A 17,393-nucleotide genomic window follows, 5' to 3' on the forward strand; every position below is an offset into this window, starting at 1 on the left:
ACTTATGGTGCCTATTTGGCTCTTTGAAAGAGCTAGCCAATTAGCCCCAGTTTCCTGCTGTTTCCTTGGTGTTGAAAACTGGTTCCTTTTCAAAGCTACTATTGAACTGGCTTCTGCCACCTTTTCAAGAGATGTGTAACTGAAAAAAAATTATTGTCCTCACCTTCTATTCTTTTGCCTGTGTTACGGTCTGCTTACTGACCCTCCTGCTAGTATAAATAGTTTCTCCTTACTATAGCAATCCTACTATAATACTGAACACCTCTATTGAATCTCCCCATAACTTTCTCTGCTTCAAGGTCAATCCCAGCTTCTCTAGTTTCTCCATACTACTGAAGTTACTCATCCTTGGTATCATTCTTGTAAATCACAGCTCTCTATCCAAGGCCTTAGCACGATGGCACAGTGGTTAGCATTACTGTCTATCAGCGTCAGGGACCCAGGTTTGATACCCGGCTTGGGTCACTGTCTGTATGGAGGCTGCACGTTCTCCCCATGTGTGCATGGGTTTCCTCCAAGTGTTCTGGTTTCCTCCAACAGTCTGAAAGATGTGCTGGATAGGCGTATTGTCCATGCTAAATTCTCCTTCAGTGTACCTGAACAGGTGCCAGAGTGTGGCAGCTAGGGGATTTTCACAGTAACTTCATTGCAGTATTAATGTAAACCTACTTTTGACACTTAATAAATATGCTTTAAAAACATCTGTCCTAAAATATAATGTTCAGAATTGCACAAAATACTCCAGTTGAAGCCTAATTAGTCATTTATAAAATCTTAACATATCAAACAATCTATACACCAGATTATTAAAATCTTGATATTTGCAGCAAGCAAGCATGAGAAAGCAATGGGACGTATTGTTCATTCAATACACTGCTTATATATGGATAAGACCCATTTCTACACTGCATCAGCCATCATGAAAAATATTGTAATCACAATCAGCAAAAAGTCAACAAAAATTACCAACACGAAAACAAGTCCTTAAAAAAAGGAATAAAAGGCTGTGAAATTATTCAGCCAGGGTTCCCTGTCCTAATCACGTCAAGCAACTCCTGCTGGAAATCAGGACGGGACAGGCATGAGTTGGACTATGCTACATGTGCATTCTTGTCTTGCTCTTTCTCTATATGCCTCAGGTCCAACAGCTTGCTAAGACTGACACATGAAGAATGGCCATTTGTGGAGGCACTCCGAACCATATTCCATCAAGAATTGGCTCCACGGGAAAGGAATAAATTACTAGCAAACTGTATTCTTTACTCCAAGTAAAGACCATTGGGAAGATTTGCAGATCTTACAAGTTAAATATTGTGGGAACTATTCTGCTTCAAAGCAAAGCAGTCTCCTCTCACAAATAAAAGCCTCTAAACAGCAAGTGAAGGTGGTAGCGTATTTCTTACCAAGGATATGGTTGAGCTGATCCAAATAGTGTTTCCCTGGGAAGGTGGGTCTACAGGAGAGCATTTCAGCCAGGATACAGCCTACTGACCAAATATCAATGGATTTGGTATATCCCTGCAAGAAAAACAGAACAGCAGTGTACACTCTCAGGTTATACGTTGAAACTGAACTGTAGGCAGATGAGCCAGAACATAGACTTCAAGCAGTTTTGCAATAATGCTTGAACCCCTGTACCTTTAAGACAGAACAACTTGTTCCTTGGAAACTATCAATGTTGCTCTTTGAAAAGCTGTTAGATCAAGGTAGCTGTGCTTTTGGTTCTCAGTCTGAAGTTTGGTCTTTATTCCTGGGGCAGTGGCAACCTGCTGAAACTGGCAAATAAGGGACTGAATTCCACCACCCCCACCCCCAAAAATAATTAGCCAGTGTTCTGTGCCCTGCCAGTAGGTGTGAATGCATGAAGACTGAGGATATAGTGGAATTCAGTTGTACTAAAGAGCCTGCCAAAGTCCAGATTCAAATTAAAGCAGTCAGTGCCACAAAATCACACCCCAGGCTAATCACCATCTTTGTAGGAAGACAGGAGGGGATAGAAAGTAATCAGCTAGTTATTGGCACACACTTGACCACAAGTCAGAATTGCATGCACAGAAAAGAATCACAACCTGACCAGTTCCATTCTGAAATCCACTTACCAAAATTGATCAGTTTTTGACTGTGTGTTTTAAAGGATAGATTTGTCAATCTGTAGTTTATTTCAGAATCACAACTGTTACAACACAGGTTGGGGCCATTTGGCCAGTTACGAATAAGCAATTTGCCTAGTACCATTCCTCCATCTTCTCCCCACGACTCTGCACATTCTTTTCAGACAACAATTCTTGAATATCTCAACTGAACCTGCCTCCACCACACACAAATAGCGCATTCCAGATCTTGAAAATCTCCATTTTCAAGTTGCAATATATTGACACTGGACACTATTGATTTTGTATTAATGATTTGATTTATTATTGCTACATGTATTAGCATACAGTGAAAAGTATTGTTTCTTGCATACTGTATAGAGAGAAGGAAAGGAGAGGGTGCAGAATGTAGAATTACAGTCATAACCAGGGTGTCGAGAAAGATCAACTTAAGGTAAAAGAGTTAGAGTAAAGTTTTAAAAGCAGAGAACGAGTGCAAGATAAAATGAGGGGGTATGCTGGACACAGCATGCAAGAGGTTGCCAGACACTGGCACCATCTAGGTTTAGCTTCTGCTATGCAGAGTTAGTGTTTTGTAGTACACAATCATTTGTGTATTTCAGGGTTAGTAAAACTGGAGAGAGCAGATTTGAAAATGGACCAACAAAATATACTGACCTTTCCCTAAAATTTCAGCCAGACTCAATTTGTAAATAAACTTCCTAGAAAACTTGATGGTAAACGCAAACACCAAAATGACATTAACATGTGATATATTTGACTCCTGATTCAAGACTCTAAAAGCTGGTAGGTCAACAAAAGGTCCATCTGCAAAAATTATGACTACTTTCAGAGTGCTGTTTACTGGCCAGGAAATTCAACACATTGATTTTCTGATCAACTCTCAGAATGTAATGCTGTAATGATTATACATGAGTACACCAGAGTTCAAGCTCACCAAACTAATTTTGGAATGAATTCTGCTGATTTAGAAGTGCATTATTGACATTTATTGACCTGTTCTCCTCAAATTCCAACCCCTCAAGAAGATTCTCAACCAAGCAAAAATCTTATCTGATGTACACTTTTTATACTTGAAGACGTTTAAATACAAAGAAAGAAAGAAAAGTTAAACTAATTTAAGCTGAGGTCAGTTGTTAAGGTGATAGCCAAAGTATCCTCTATCCTTCCTTTATTTGTCTGTCAGTAACATGAAAGACCCTGTATTTCCAACATTTGTCATTGTTATAAACATTAAATTTAGCCTGTTTTTCATCAACCACACTCTGACAACAATTATCTCATACGCTTTGTGATCTGAGGTGGTCAGGCATGACCCATAGCAGGATGCTGTGTCCTGCAACAGGAACAGGCCAGGCCCCCTCTTGGCCGTTCAGATTTTCACAAGCACTGAAGAAACAGACAGTGAGTTCATTTATAACAAAACAAAAATGCCCTCAGTATTCAGAATTAATTACAGTAATTCTGAGCAACCAACAAGGCACATAAATGATTAGGTTGGGTTTTCACTGACAGTTGATTCTCTGAAGGTACAAAACAGCATTTTCAAACTGTGGAGACTTTGTCTTCTCTGCAACCAGACGTTACTCAAGGCTGCAAGATGAACAATGGGCCTGTAGAAGTTTATAAATTACAACAGAATTATTACACCCATGGGGAAGTCACACAGTTGGACGGCTGCTACTGAGAAACAATTCAACCTATTATCCGTAACTCATCTGCAATCGCCTGTCAAATTGCTTTCAGTTTCAGTCCCATCTATTACAGGGCCCACAGGCAGGTTCACTCCAGCACTAAATCTCCTCCCCCTTTAAAGCTACGTAACATTAAACAGAATTCTGGGCTCCTTTGAAGCAAGTTTAGCATCAATTCACATACAAGTTGCTCAATGATCATGACATTACTTTGGCAAGTGTTTAAAACCCAGACCTCCAGCGGTGATAGGTATTCTGAGAAATCAGCATAATAATTTCTTCGAATCAAGTTTAAAAGAAATCTGAGCATCAGCTTCAGACAGACATCAAGAATCTACACTTACCAAATATTTAATATAGTGCTATGGCTTCTGTAAACCATAATAATCTTCATATTCTGATATCATAGTTAATTGCCTTGTAAAGTTGGATTTTTGACAGCAACTTGCACTTATTATTGCCTAAGTGTCACGTCGAGTGGGGTAGGCAACCATGGTTTTACAATTAGAGCAACAGTGAATGACCTCGCTGCTGGAGTTCTGGTTCAGAGACATCTGTACTGAACAAAGTGTTGACACAAGTGGTGCCAACTCCATTCACACTCGTCTTCATAGGAATTGTCTGTACTGACAATATTTGACGAGGACAAAGAGAAGCATGAGGTGCACAGTCTTCCTCACGTGTTTGAAGAAAATACAAGCCCCTTCCTCAGGGGATCCTTCCCTCCGCCTGGCATCAGCAGCCACTATCCTATAAGGTCACTGTTCCACTGCCTACACTGACTCTCAGTCACCAGTCTGGACAATGAAGAGTCATTAGAGAAGGCTGCTTATCAGTTATCTATTGTGATGTGATAGCTGATAACTGATCTGAAAGGCCCAATTTTTAAAACGTTTTACTAGATTAAGGATAAATATGATTCCTGATCAGTTTTAACTTGTACATAACTGAGGTATTTGCCCTACTTAACTCTTGACAGCATGCACGCCTGGTACAATATTTCATATAATTTACATCCCTTGTAAAACTAAGTTACCAAAATAGCCCTTTCCCTATACTAAAGTTCAATTTACTTACAACCTGGATTTACCAACATTACCACTCTCAACAGTTCCTCCAAAGACATTTAAAAGGAAGACAAAGAGAGAATGGAGTTAGCAGCATAACCCCAATGTTCATGTCAAAACCCATTTAATCTATGGGTAACAGTTGAGCCCTGCAGTTGCTCCTGTCTTGTCAAATTTGGTTACTAGGATCATGAACGCACACAAACATGGTAGACCATTTCAAGTTAGACACAGCTGAACAATCTGTTGGGAAGTTGAGTAGAGTAATTGTAGTGTTTATAAAATGCTAGGGGAAAACTGCATGGCCCCTTTAAAAAGATGGTGTTTTTTCTGTGCTTAGAAAGGTAAAATCAAGTACATGTAGAGTATAAAAATGAAACATCCGAAATGGAACATTTGTATCAAAAGGCCAAGCAGCAGTGTTACCAAGACAAGACTTTTGAAGTTTTTCGAATGAAGCACTTCATTACCAAGAACCTATTAAATTTAAATCTGATGGTTTTGGCAACCTAGGACCAATCCTATTGTAGGGGCTGTTGATATGTCATCACAGGTATAAAAAAAGGCAGTGGGACAAAAAGCAAAGAGCAACTGCTGTTGGCCAGAGTTACAGCTCTTAGTCCAGCTCTGGAGAAAGAACTGCTGATTCTCATGGTCTCACTTATGTCTTAAGAGAAAGCACCATCTCGATATCGAAGTTCACAAGCATTCGAAGACAGAAGAATCAACACTAAAGGCCAGGATATTCCAGAAGACGTCAAACTTGGTTGTAATTGACAGACTAAATTCTTTGTTAATGAGTGGGAATTGTAGTTATCTGAACAGTATTCAATTACAATCTTGTTCTATTTGGCTTGTTAATAGTTTAATGTATTCACTGTTAGATAAATAAATTGTTTCTTGTTGATTTGTGTGTGTGTCAGGGAGTTATTTTAATTTAACCACAAAGTTGCTGAGGAGCAGATCATACCACTTCACACACTTTTTACAGATGAGATGAGGCACTCCTCTTGGGGCAACCTCTGCTTTATAATACAGTTCAATGCAGAACACCTCTAGGGAAAGAACGTTCTCTCTTCAAATACCAATTCCTAGTCTTGAGTAAATGCCGCCACCAACATTCTAAGATGCACAGCTATTGTTAGTAGCGGCTGCCAAAAGGCATTTTCTATGGGACATTGTGGCCTTTACCAAAAGAATGTGTCTCACTGATATACTTTCTCTCCTTTCCCCAATTTGTGATCCAAGCTAAGTTCCAGAGTGGTGTCCAATTTTAAAGTAGTCACAATGTTTGCGTGCAAGATCCTATCAAAAAAAATACAGCCACAAGATAAACAATTAAATTCCTCAATTCATCCCTTTGGATGAAATTTAATGCATTTTAACAACACCATGAGAAAAAGGACTTAGTTAAGCCAACGCAGTGTGCGCGCACACTGGAGTGTCATTTGAAACGTTTAATGTGTCAGCTCAAATTGTTCCCACAATTTTAAAGCATATGACATGTCATTAAATGACAAATGGTGCAACTGCCAATAAACTAACAGAGGAATAAATGGCAGGAAGGAAAGCAAACCTGGTCAGAGACTAGCCAAAGTTACAATCAAAGTATCTGGTTGACCATCACACACATATTTGAATGTACTAGAATTTTCATTGCTGCTTCTCAGGTTTGGGGATCAGGGGTGGAGTCAACATTTTTATCTGAATAATTAGAGGAAACGGTGTCAATTCACAATGTCACTTTTTTTGGAAGCCTAATCTATTAAGGAATAGGTTGAAGTTCTCACGTAGCAAAAAGATGGTACAGCCACCTTTAAGGATTGATAATGGACAAAGGGACTGCTTTCAGGATATCACAAAATGATTTAATTTATTATTGCCATTTGTATTGGTATATAGTAAAAAGTATTCTCTTTCATACTTTCCAGGTAAAGCATACTGTACATTGAGAAGGAAAGGAGAGGGTGCAGAATATAGTGTTACAGTGATAACTAGGGTGTACAGAAAGAACTTAATGAGTTAGAATAAAGTTTTAAAAGCATAGAACGAATGTAAAAGATAGAATTAGAATGTGTACTGAGCACAGCATGCAAGAAGTTGCCTCACTCTCGCACCATCTTGGTTTAGCTTTTGCTATGCACAGAGTTAGTGTTTCACATTACACCATCTCCAGCATAACATAAGAAATAATGTGTATCACAGGGTTAGTAAAACTGAAATCAAAACTGCCTAGGTCAACTTTGGTTCAGCATTAAAAATCAAACAGCCCAAAAGCTCACCTTGGAATTGAGCATAATCTCAGGTGCTCGGTACCAACGGGTGGCAACATATTCCGTCAGGAATCCAGTATGATCATGGTCAGGGTCAGCCACACGTGCCAGTCCAAAGTCACAGATCTGCAAGGGAGGAAAATCAAAGCTTTATTTCTGTATTAGGAAACTACAATATTTCCTACTCCATGTATTGAAGTGGTGCCAATGTCTGAAAAGATGTTCTATGCTCTAATTGAGGGCAGAATCCATAGCCACACCTTAGTCACAGGCCTTCTACGCAAAAGCTGGTGGTTACTGCCAAAACTGCAAATAGAAGTTTTATGATCAACCCACACAACATCCCAAAACTCCCAACCACTCTTCCGGTAATGCATCCTACTCACATTCCCTTTGAGGTTAAATTAACAGGTCTAAATTTTCAGGAAGAAATTGGACTCAAAGTTTCTCACTTTGCAGATTTGAACAATGAAAGGGAGGTTCGAGGGAATCGCATAAAACACACAAGTTGCATCCTAAGAGATTTGATGCGGTGGTGATGAGCAGACTGGTGTGATGCAGGGCAGTGCGATCTGACCCTTCAACAAAATAAATAACACTGGTTTTTCAACACTGCAATTGTGTTTGTAGACGTGTGAAGGGGAGCCAGGAAACCCAGGAGGCAGACAGGTTTGCAGTCTGTTAGCTTATATCACAGTTTGATCGAGAGTTGGGAAATTACTCCCAAACTGACAGTAAATGGAGGTGAGAATGTCCAAATACAGTGAAAATTGAAGTAAATGGTCGCCCCGGGAACAGCACTGAATTGGCTCTTGCATCCGGCAACACTGAACAATAGACAAAACAGCAAAATTTAACGTCCTAAACCTGGCCATAGCAATCTGTTAGAAAAAACTCATTTATATCAATCTGTTACTGACTGCAGAAATACCAATCATTTAATCCAGGTCAGTTTATTAGGAATCGGCCAGAGTTCTGGCATTGTGCATTAACAACGCCAAAAATAAACTGCGCCCGGTGGGGGGGGTGGTGTCGGTCGGGTCACATGATGCAAGTGCAGAATGGTTGCATTTTTGCAAACCCCAGTGCAACTAACTTTTAAATCTTATTTATCCTGATGCACAACCCATAATTATCTAATCCTGAAATGCATACTGTGCTATATTCCTAGAAGATCCTGGTAAAACTGAGGTGACGGAGAAGAATAAAGTCAATGAAAAGCGTAATTTGGAGACAGCTGGAGTGGGGACTTGCTCACAATGACTGTTTAGCTGGCAAGTGGGCTAACTCTCTAGGAATTCTGATGCTCCTCTCACTCTCCGAGCTTTCCTTTCGTTATCTGGGTTAGTTTGGTGCTGATATCAGCTCCAATTTATTCTATTTGATACGATGCAGTTTTTCTCATCAGATTGGAGGGGGCAGATTATATCTTTTGCCGATCTAATCCCATCCGTGGATGTCTTGACAATTTATCTTCTTCCAATTAGTGGGGTCTCCTTGGTGGGGAAATGGGTTAAATTTTCCAGCTGAAGGTGGAGCTTGTGTAGATTCTCAGGTGTGGCCGGAGATGAACAAGGCTTATTTTGCGGTGAGTCCAAGCGTGGTGAAACCCTCCTTGGCTTATTGGCTCTTCTTGTAATCGGTGTCAAAATCCCTTGTTTTTTTGGTTGTGTACACAAGGGTAGCAGCTACTTTCAAAATTAGTACTTAGGTGCGGACATTTTATTACAGTTTTAGGTCTCCCTAATGAAAGGTAGCTTGTTAATTTAGATACTTGGGCTCTTATTTTATCCGCACTCTTCATCTGAGCCCGTACAACCTCTGCTTCTGTTATCTGTGAGTGCGTACATTATAAAGCTGCATGTTGGATTTTAGGTTGTATCCTGATGTTTCCTTTTAAGATACCCTTTCATTGTTCAGAGGTTTTAGGGTACCGTTTAAGCTCTAATTAGTTGTATCTGACCTCCATAGGGGCTCCTTATGCTATGTAACTCGGTCCTTGTTATTCTGTGGGTGAGATTGTGCACCCATTATGCCATGTGCTCACGGCTTTATCCTGTTATTCCCCCACTGTGTAATGTTGTTTCATTATCCGTACAAAGAGACGCAGAGAGTATAATAATCAGAACAGATTGTAATTGAGAAACAAAACCAATGATATTTGCTAGCCTTTTCTATGTATGTGGAAAAATGATTATGCTATACTGTACCAATCTTGAGGGTGTGTTGCATTATTTGTAAAAATGAGGAAAATCTTTAATCAAAATATTTAAAAAATAAATCCAATTAATTTAGGTTACAGATATCAATTAAAGAATAAAACTAGATTTGTCTCACTGAAAATTTATCACGTCACCATGCATCAGAGAAACATCACACATTATCATTTATATTTTCACAGCATCAAAACGCAGTTTCAGTTTTGCTGTTTTTGCAGCCAGAAGCAGCAGCTATGTGCGCTTAGGCTGTTTTACTTTGGTTCAGATTACAAATTCAGATCTGGTCACCAAACATCAGGTTCCCCCTCAGCCTACTGAGCACAGAGTTGAGCTGACCAAGGTGATTAACTGATGGATTCCGACGTCAATACTGATAGTGATGCAGTTTATATGCACTATGTTGGCAATCGAATTACCAGTGGAGCCAACACTGTAAAACTGGCATCAGATATTCCACAATTCTGGGAGGCAGTCACGTTGAGATGGGAATTTGCATATCAGTGTTGCCGTATTACAAATTTAGTACTGGATTTGCATCAATACCAATGTGAATTTGGCAGAAAACGTATGCTGCAATGACTGAAGTCTGTTCGCTAATCTGTTTTTCTCCCTGTGATAAATACAAAATGTACTCCAACAGTCACAGAACAAATTTCAGGCACGTTTAGAACAAAGACAAGGAAAAATGGTGGATCTGAATACCAGCACACAACAAACACAAGCTTTTACATTAACCATTTTTAGGAAAAACAAAGAAAAACATGAAGAGTTATGAAGGGTTCTGACACAATTTTGTTCTTGAAATTACAACTTTAGTGGCAGACCCCAGCATGCATTATTGTTGCAAAGGTCGACAAACATCCAGTCAGGCATGATGGTAGATCACCATTTTTAAACTTAAGTGGCAAACAGATGGGGGTGTGTCAGCCTGCAAAAAGCTATTAAGTATTTAACATTAAGGACAAAGGCAATATAGAAGGATAACTAACACCTTTGTGAAATTCCAGAGTCTTCCTGGCCACTATCTAAAGTTGGACCAGGCTATTTGCAACCTCAGAATTCTACTGAACATAAACTGAGCTTCCAGCCTTGAACTTAACTTTCAATTTACTGAATTCTCCATTACAGACTGTTATTTCCATATTTGTAACATCACCCATCTCTGCCCTCTACGGCATTTAACTTCAGATACTCTGTCCCAATTCTACTGATGTGGAGATGCCGGCGTTGGATTGGGTAAACACACCAAGTCCCACAACACCAGCTGTTGGACTTTAACCTGGTGTTGAGACTTCTTACCTCAATCCTATTGGCCAGCTGCCCATCTTCCACCTTTCAAAAAAATTTCTTCCCCTGTTCAGATCCCTCCCAGGCCTCACCTCTTCCCATCTAAGCAACCTCCTCCAGCCTGCAATCCAATGAGATATCGTGCCTTGTGTGTATTATTGAATTTCTTTTCCCCACCACTGGCAGCCAGGCCTTCAGTTCCCTAGGCCGTAAGCCACTGAATTCACACCAGAAACACCCCTGTCTCTTCTCACCTTCTTTCAAACTTAAAACCTGACTCTTTGTCCTAGTTTTTAAGTCAGTTTGGTGTCAATTTTGTTCGATTATATTTGTGAAACACCTTAGCCGGTTTTACCACAAAAGGTGAAAGACAAATAGTTGCTTTCTATTGTTGAAAAGATAGATATATTGCCAAAGCATTTTGTCATGCATTTATCAGAACAATGTTTAAACAATCGGCAATTTTACCAAAAGGGCAATTAGTCAAATCGGATTGACAGGGCTGTTGTCGAGGAGAAAAAAATGGGGAAACTAAAGGCTTGACACACACCTCAGCAATTCAGAAACATACGAGGTTTGTGCATATCCATTTTGTTTGCAAAGGAAAGGTCTCTGCATATAAATTTTTATTACTTCTAATAGCGTCATAGAGATATACAACATGGAATCAGACCCTTCGGTCCAACTCATTCATGCCAACCAAGTTTCCTAAATTGGGCCCCATTTTGGCCCATTATCCTCCCTGATCATTTCAATTTTGTTAGTGTACCTGCCTCTATCATTTCCTCTGGCAGCTCATTCCATACATGCACCACTCAGAAAGCTGGCCTTTGGGACCCTTTTCAATCTTTCCCCTCTACCTTGAACCTGTGTGCTCTAGCCTTAGACTCATTAAATGAGCCACATAAGCTCAACTGGTTGTATACCACTGGGTGCTAGAGAACAACACATAGACACTGACGAGTCCAGGGCAGCGAGTCACCCAGGCAGCAAGCTAGGGAACCTCATGTGCAGCAGGAAGCTCCATAATTTCCTGTCTTTTGCTTCCCACCTTTCTTAAACAGGGGTGTTACATTAGCAATTTTTCAGTCCTCTGGGACCCTCCGTCTCCAGTGATTCAGTATGGTCCGAACTCTACCTATCATGAGCAAACAAAGGGAGGTGTTGCATTTTAATCAGTCAATCACTGGGACATCTCGCTCACATACACGTCATTGCATCAGCACTGAAATTCACAGGCATAGCATCTTTTTGGACTGAAGGCAGCATCTTGTTAGTGAAATATACCATTCCCATTGCAGCAGTGAAACAGCTCGCTTAACATGTTATTCAATTTCTGAAGTAAATTATCCTAGAAAGGCATTTTTCAGATCTGAAAGTGGTAGTCTTTGATCCGTTTGTAGGTTTACATAATACACAATAGACAATGATCTGATCAGGACAATCATTGTCCCACGTGATAGCTTTGATGCACTCTATTTCTGTATCAAGCTTGCAAGGTTAGCAAATGCTATTTACAAGATTGCTGATCAGGCCAATCTTAATAGTGCATGGTGCTACACAAATCCCAAGATGCATATTGATCACTGAAGCTTAGATAACAGCGGAAAGACATTTCGGTATTTTTCAACGAGCATATCAAGGACAAAGAGCATGCTAGACTGCTCCATTTCAAAAGTGGATTTGAACCTGGTATGGAGCACATTAACGTGAACAATCTGGAGTTCACTAATAGCTACGCCAACAATCAATTTAAGATGGGTCATTTATGCTTGCCAGAACTGACATACATTCATACACAGGGACTCATTTTCTGCAAACAAGAAGAATATGTTCAAGTCTTGCATGTTCTTTGAATTGCACGAGGGTGTGGGGGAACTTAGTTTTCCATTGCTTCCTTTATGGTACCACCTTCATCAGAGGGGACTTGCCAGAGTCCGTTTTGCTACCAATCAGCACGTGTTCTGTTGCAAAACAAATTGTGGTCATTCGAAATTTAGCATTCTCGTATTTGTTCTGATGACTGCAAGGTGAAAAGCTTTGGTAACATCTGTCGCTTTTCAGCAAATTCTAAGTTCCAAGTTACTCTATATTTAGCATTTCAGTAACTGTTAGTTCCTTTATTTTGAAGGGACAGTCTTCTCAGACCTTCATTAGCATCAAATGGCATACACTGAATCATTTCCTGATTTTTCAGCTGTGGGAAGGCTGCCCATACCCACTTACCAATTAAGTTAAGCCACACTTAGGCTTGAAAACTAACTCCTTATGTTGTGTACTACATTCAGACATCTCAAAGTAGCAGCTAATTTCAAGACCGGATTCCGTAGCCCTGCTACCGCCCTCCCCACTTCTCCACAGGACGTACCAAGGACGTACTGGGTACAGTATCAGTGGTACCAGTGATCGTCTGGTACTTCAACCAGGTAACTAGTCCCATTCTACAAACCTAGAAGAGTCAAGTACCTGGCTACTGGGGCCAGATGAGAAGGATGTCACGACAACCTTGGTCTTATCTATCACACGTTCGTGTTTTGGCAAACAAGAGCATGACTAAGTTGAACCTGTGACTTTATGGTGTGTGTGGCATTTATCAACAAAACTATTAGCAGAGTCAAATTCCACTGGTAGCTGCCAGATTATAAAGTAAAAGTAAACAGAAGTTGTTGTAATTGCAAGGCAAGCCCAGCAGTATCTGAACAAATTATAAAGTCTCTATGGCAATAACCAGTCTTTTTGCTTTTTAGATGCTGAAAATCTCCATTTCCTAAATTTAGAAAATTTCCTGATGAATAGAACTGATGCCCCCCGCCAAAGTAACACTTAACCAGGGGAATGCTTCACTGCAATGTTAAAAGACAGAAGTGGTATTATCTACGCTTCAGTAACTTTTGAATAAATCAAAGTAACTACCTGAGACTCACTCTTTAAAATCAACAAGTAACAATTTATCTAACAGTGAACAAGTTAACCAAACTATTAACAAACCAAATAAAACAATTCTAATGGAATACTGTTTAGATAAATACAGTTCCCATTTAAAAAAAAATAGAATTTTAGTCACTCTCTAAATTACAACCAGGTTTGTCGTCTTCTGGAATATTGTCTTCTTTGCTATCCAGATGAGGCTTTGAGCTAAAAGCTATGCATTGTAGCAAATGGCAGTTGCTGTCTCTGCTTATCGTCCCACTGCCTATTCTTTTATACCTGTGATGACATATCCACATCCCCTACAATATGTTTGAATCTCAGGTTACCAAAACATCAATTTGAAATCAAATAGGTTGTTGGCATCCAAATGCCTGAAGCTTGTTACCAAGGCAACCCTGCTGTTTGTCCTTTGATACTGCACATGCTCCTGCATTTTTTTTTAAAACTTTCTAAGCAGAGAAAGAACTCAACTTTTTTAAAGGGACTGTGCAACACTTTCACCTCAACTTTCTACAATTTTTAAATAATTTTACAAACACCAAATTCTAACATTCTATTCAACTTCACAACAATGAGGAACAAATATTAAGGACTAGGGAGCTTAATGTCCTGGCCTGTTCCAGGAAATAATTTTGTATTTTACGCACAACAGGAAGAAGTACATTGATTTTTTTTAAAAAACTCAATCTGTTATTTAATCATTTAGAACATAGAACAGTACAGGCCCTTCGGCCCTCAATGTTGTGCCGAGTTATGTCTAAACCCAAGATCACCACTCCCTATAGTTCAGGTGTGCTCCATGTGCCTATCCAATAACCGCTTGAAAGTTCCTAAAATGTCCAATTCCACTATCACAGCAGGCAGTGCATTCCACACTCCAACCATTCTCAGAGAAGAATCTACCTCCGACATCCCTCCTATTTTTCCCACCATGAACTTATAGTTATGCTCCCTAGTAACAGCTACATCCATCCAAGGAAATAGTCTCTGCACATCCACTCATCTATCCTCCTCATCATCTTATAAACCTCTATTAAGTTGCCTCTCATCCTCCGCCGCTCTAACGAGAAAAGCCCCAACTCCCTCAACCTTTCCTCATAAGACCTACCCTGTTTACAGCTGTTTTTTTTTTGAAACAAGATCACTCATGTAGGGCAAAGGTTTCCCATCCTGTTACTTACAGGTCCCAAAGGGAATGATTCAAATTAAATCTTACAATTAAGGCGTGATTCTAGCAATTTAAGCAAATAACTCCATAAAAGCAAACAGGTTTTGCTACTGCACAGAGTGTGGGAGGTAAGAGTGAGCAGAGATTTAAGTGGAGTTAGGAACGAGTACCAGCTTGGGCATTTGGTGCAGGTTTTATGCACTTTTTTGAGCCTCGAATGTTCAAAGGCACACAGATAGATGATTGGTGGGTTTTAGGAAGTTATTCTTCTAAACAAGGGCAGCAGTTTAGGCTAGCGTTGGGGACATGTGTATTGGATTTATTGTTTTAAGCTACCTAACATAAATACAGGTAACAGTTGAGTGATATTTCTAAACTTTATTTGGTGAAATAAAACATAATAAAGATGGCAGGACAGTATATGCGTTCCAGCCGTAGCACGTGGCAGCTGGCACACAGTGTGATTCACAACCGCATCTACAGTTAGGTTTCTGCAGCTCGATGAACTTCGGTTCAGAGTTGATGAGCTGGAGTACCAGATCTGGATACTGCGATACATCAGGGAGGCGGAAGTTACCACGACCAGAAGGCTGTCACTCTCTTTAGACCAAGTAATTCTGATTTTGTCTGTGGTCAGGGACAAGAGGGGGGAACTGCGACTGAGACAGGTATGGGGACCCAGAAAATAGCATAATGAGCATACATACTGTTACAAAGTTGAGTAGAGTAATTGTAGATTGAAAAGTAGCACGTTAGAATTTGGTGTTTGCAAAATTGTAAAATGCCAAGTGCAGCAAGCATTGCATGGTTCCATTAAAAAGTGGCCTTTTCTTTGTGCTTAGAGGTTAAAAATGCAAGCAGTGTCCCCAAAATGAAACATTTGTATTGAAAGGCCAAGCAACAGTATTACCAAGGTAACAGGCTTACAGGTTTTTGAATTTAGCCAATCAATTTGAATCAGGGCAGGCTTTTGAATTTAGCCAGTTTGAATCAGGCACTTAGATACCAGCAACCTATTAAATTTAAATCTGATGGTTTTGGCAACCTAGGACCAATCCTACTCTGAGGGACATTGATATATTATCACAGGTATAAAAGTGGGACAAGGAGAGGGGGGAACTGCCATGGCTCTTAGCTCAAAGCCTCACCTAGATAGAAAAGAATCAACAGAGAAGGCCTAGAATATTCCGGAAGAGACAAAACTTGCTGGTAATTTACAGAGTGACTAAAATTGTATTTCTTTCTTAATGAGTGGGAATTCTATTTGTTGGAACAGCATTCCAATAGAATTGTGTTTTATTCAGTTAATAGTTTAGTTAAACTTATTCACTGTTAGATAAATAAATAGTTACTTGATGATTTTAGAGAGCATGTCACAGAGTTATTTTGATTTAAACACTAGAAGTTGCTGAAGAGCAGGTCGTACCACTTCACACTCACTGCTTCCAGATTATTGAGTGAGATACTCCTGAGTGGTTGGGTGTCAGTTCTTGGAAGGGGGTGAATCAACTTCTGCTTTATAACACCACATACAAGCAATTGAGAAGCCTGTAATTGCCAAACAGGTTTGATGTTCTTGCAGCTTGTGTGGACACGAACAGGGCTGGCAGGGAGGATGAGCTAACTGACCACAGCATCATGGTGCAGGGAGCCATTCAAGTTGGGGAATAAAAGGAACGTTGATGAAATAGACAGTATAGTTACTGTAGATAGATAGATAGATAGAAACTGTTGTCTGCCGCTCAGAAAATGAATCCTAAAGGTCATGTTGTTTGCCTGACATCAGGGTTAAGGACATCTCTTCAGGGCTGGACAACAAATTGGAGTGGGAGGAAAAGATCCAGTTGTCATGGAGCACATGGGAACAATTGAAATAGGTAGGACTAGAAGAGATTCTGCTGTAGGAGTATGAACAGCTGGGATTAAATGTGAAAAACAGAAACAAGATAATCTCAATCACTACTGAAACCATGAGCAAACTGGTACCAAGTAACTGGCTCTTGTGGCAAAAGATTGGTGTGACTGAAATGGATTTCAATTTTTGGGGAATGGCATCAGTATTGGGAAAGAAAAAGCTGCGTTGTTGGGTCAGCTTTCACCTGAACTGCACTTGGATCAATGTTCTGGAGAGTTGCATAACTCGGGCTGTAGACAGGGCTTTAAAATAGTTGGGGAAGGGTGGGCAAAAGGAGATTTGGAAAGTTGAGTATACAGGATGGTGATATGTGTAGTAACTAGAGTGTGATAGTATTTGCAATAAAATGGATGAATTGATAGAAAAAATAGAAAAATGAATACGTTATAATCATTACAGACAGTAACTAAAGCTGGGTCTCAAATATTCAAGACTATTTGGCATTTTGGAAGGTCAAAGAGCAAAAGAGATGGGGTGGGTCTGTAAATAAAGCATGAAATCAGTCCAGTAATGAGAAATGAACATGGCTTGAAGGATCAAAATCTATAATCAGTGTGGGTGGAGATTAGAAATAGCATAGTCAGTCACTATTATCAGGGGACCTATACTAAACTGCAGCACAGATCATAAACCAAGGAATAATGGTGGCTTATAAGAAAAGGTATTGCACTGCAGTAAGAGTGCAAGAAATTAATCTGCTTATAGAATGGCTGAATCAAATTGTCTGA

At 39.8% G+C, this 17,393-nt stretch overlaps 1 protein-coding gene across 1 annotated transcript in view; it reads right to left on the reverse strand.

Moving 5' to 3' along the window:
- mapk1 (mitogen-activated protein kinase 1) overlaps positions 1-17,393 on the reverse strand; it is a 101,422-nt gene that overhangs the window by 11,417 nt on the left and 72,612 nt on the right. Inside the window, exons 4-5 of the mRNA XM_080208517.1 lie at positions 7,155-7,271; positions 1,404-1,518 (exon numbers count right to left, since the gene is read on the reverse strand). Coding sequence (XP_080064643.1) covers positions 1,404-1,518; positions 7,155-7,271 — 232 coding nt within the window. The remainder of the gene's footprint in view (positions 1-1,403; positions 1,519-7,154; positions 7,272-17,393) is intronic.

Source organism: Carcharhinus amblyrhynchos, chromosome 20 (genome assembly GCF_965287045.1).
Source record: "Carcharhinus amblyrhynchos chromosome 20, sCarAmb.v2.hapA, whole genome shotgun sequence".
NCBI lineage: Eukaryota > Metazoa > Chordata > Chondrichthyes > Carcharhiniformes > Carcharhinidae > Carcharhinus > Carcharhinus amblyrhynchos.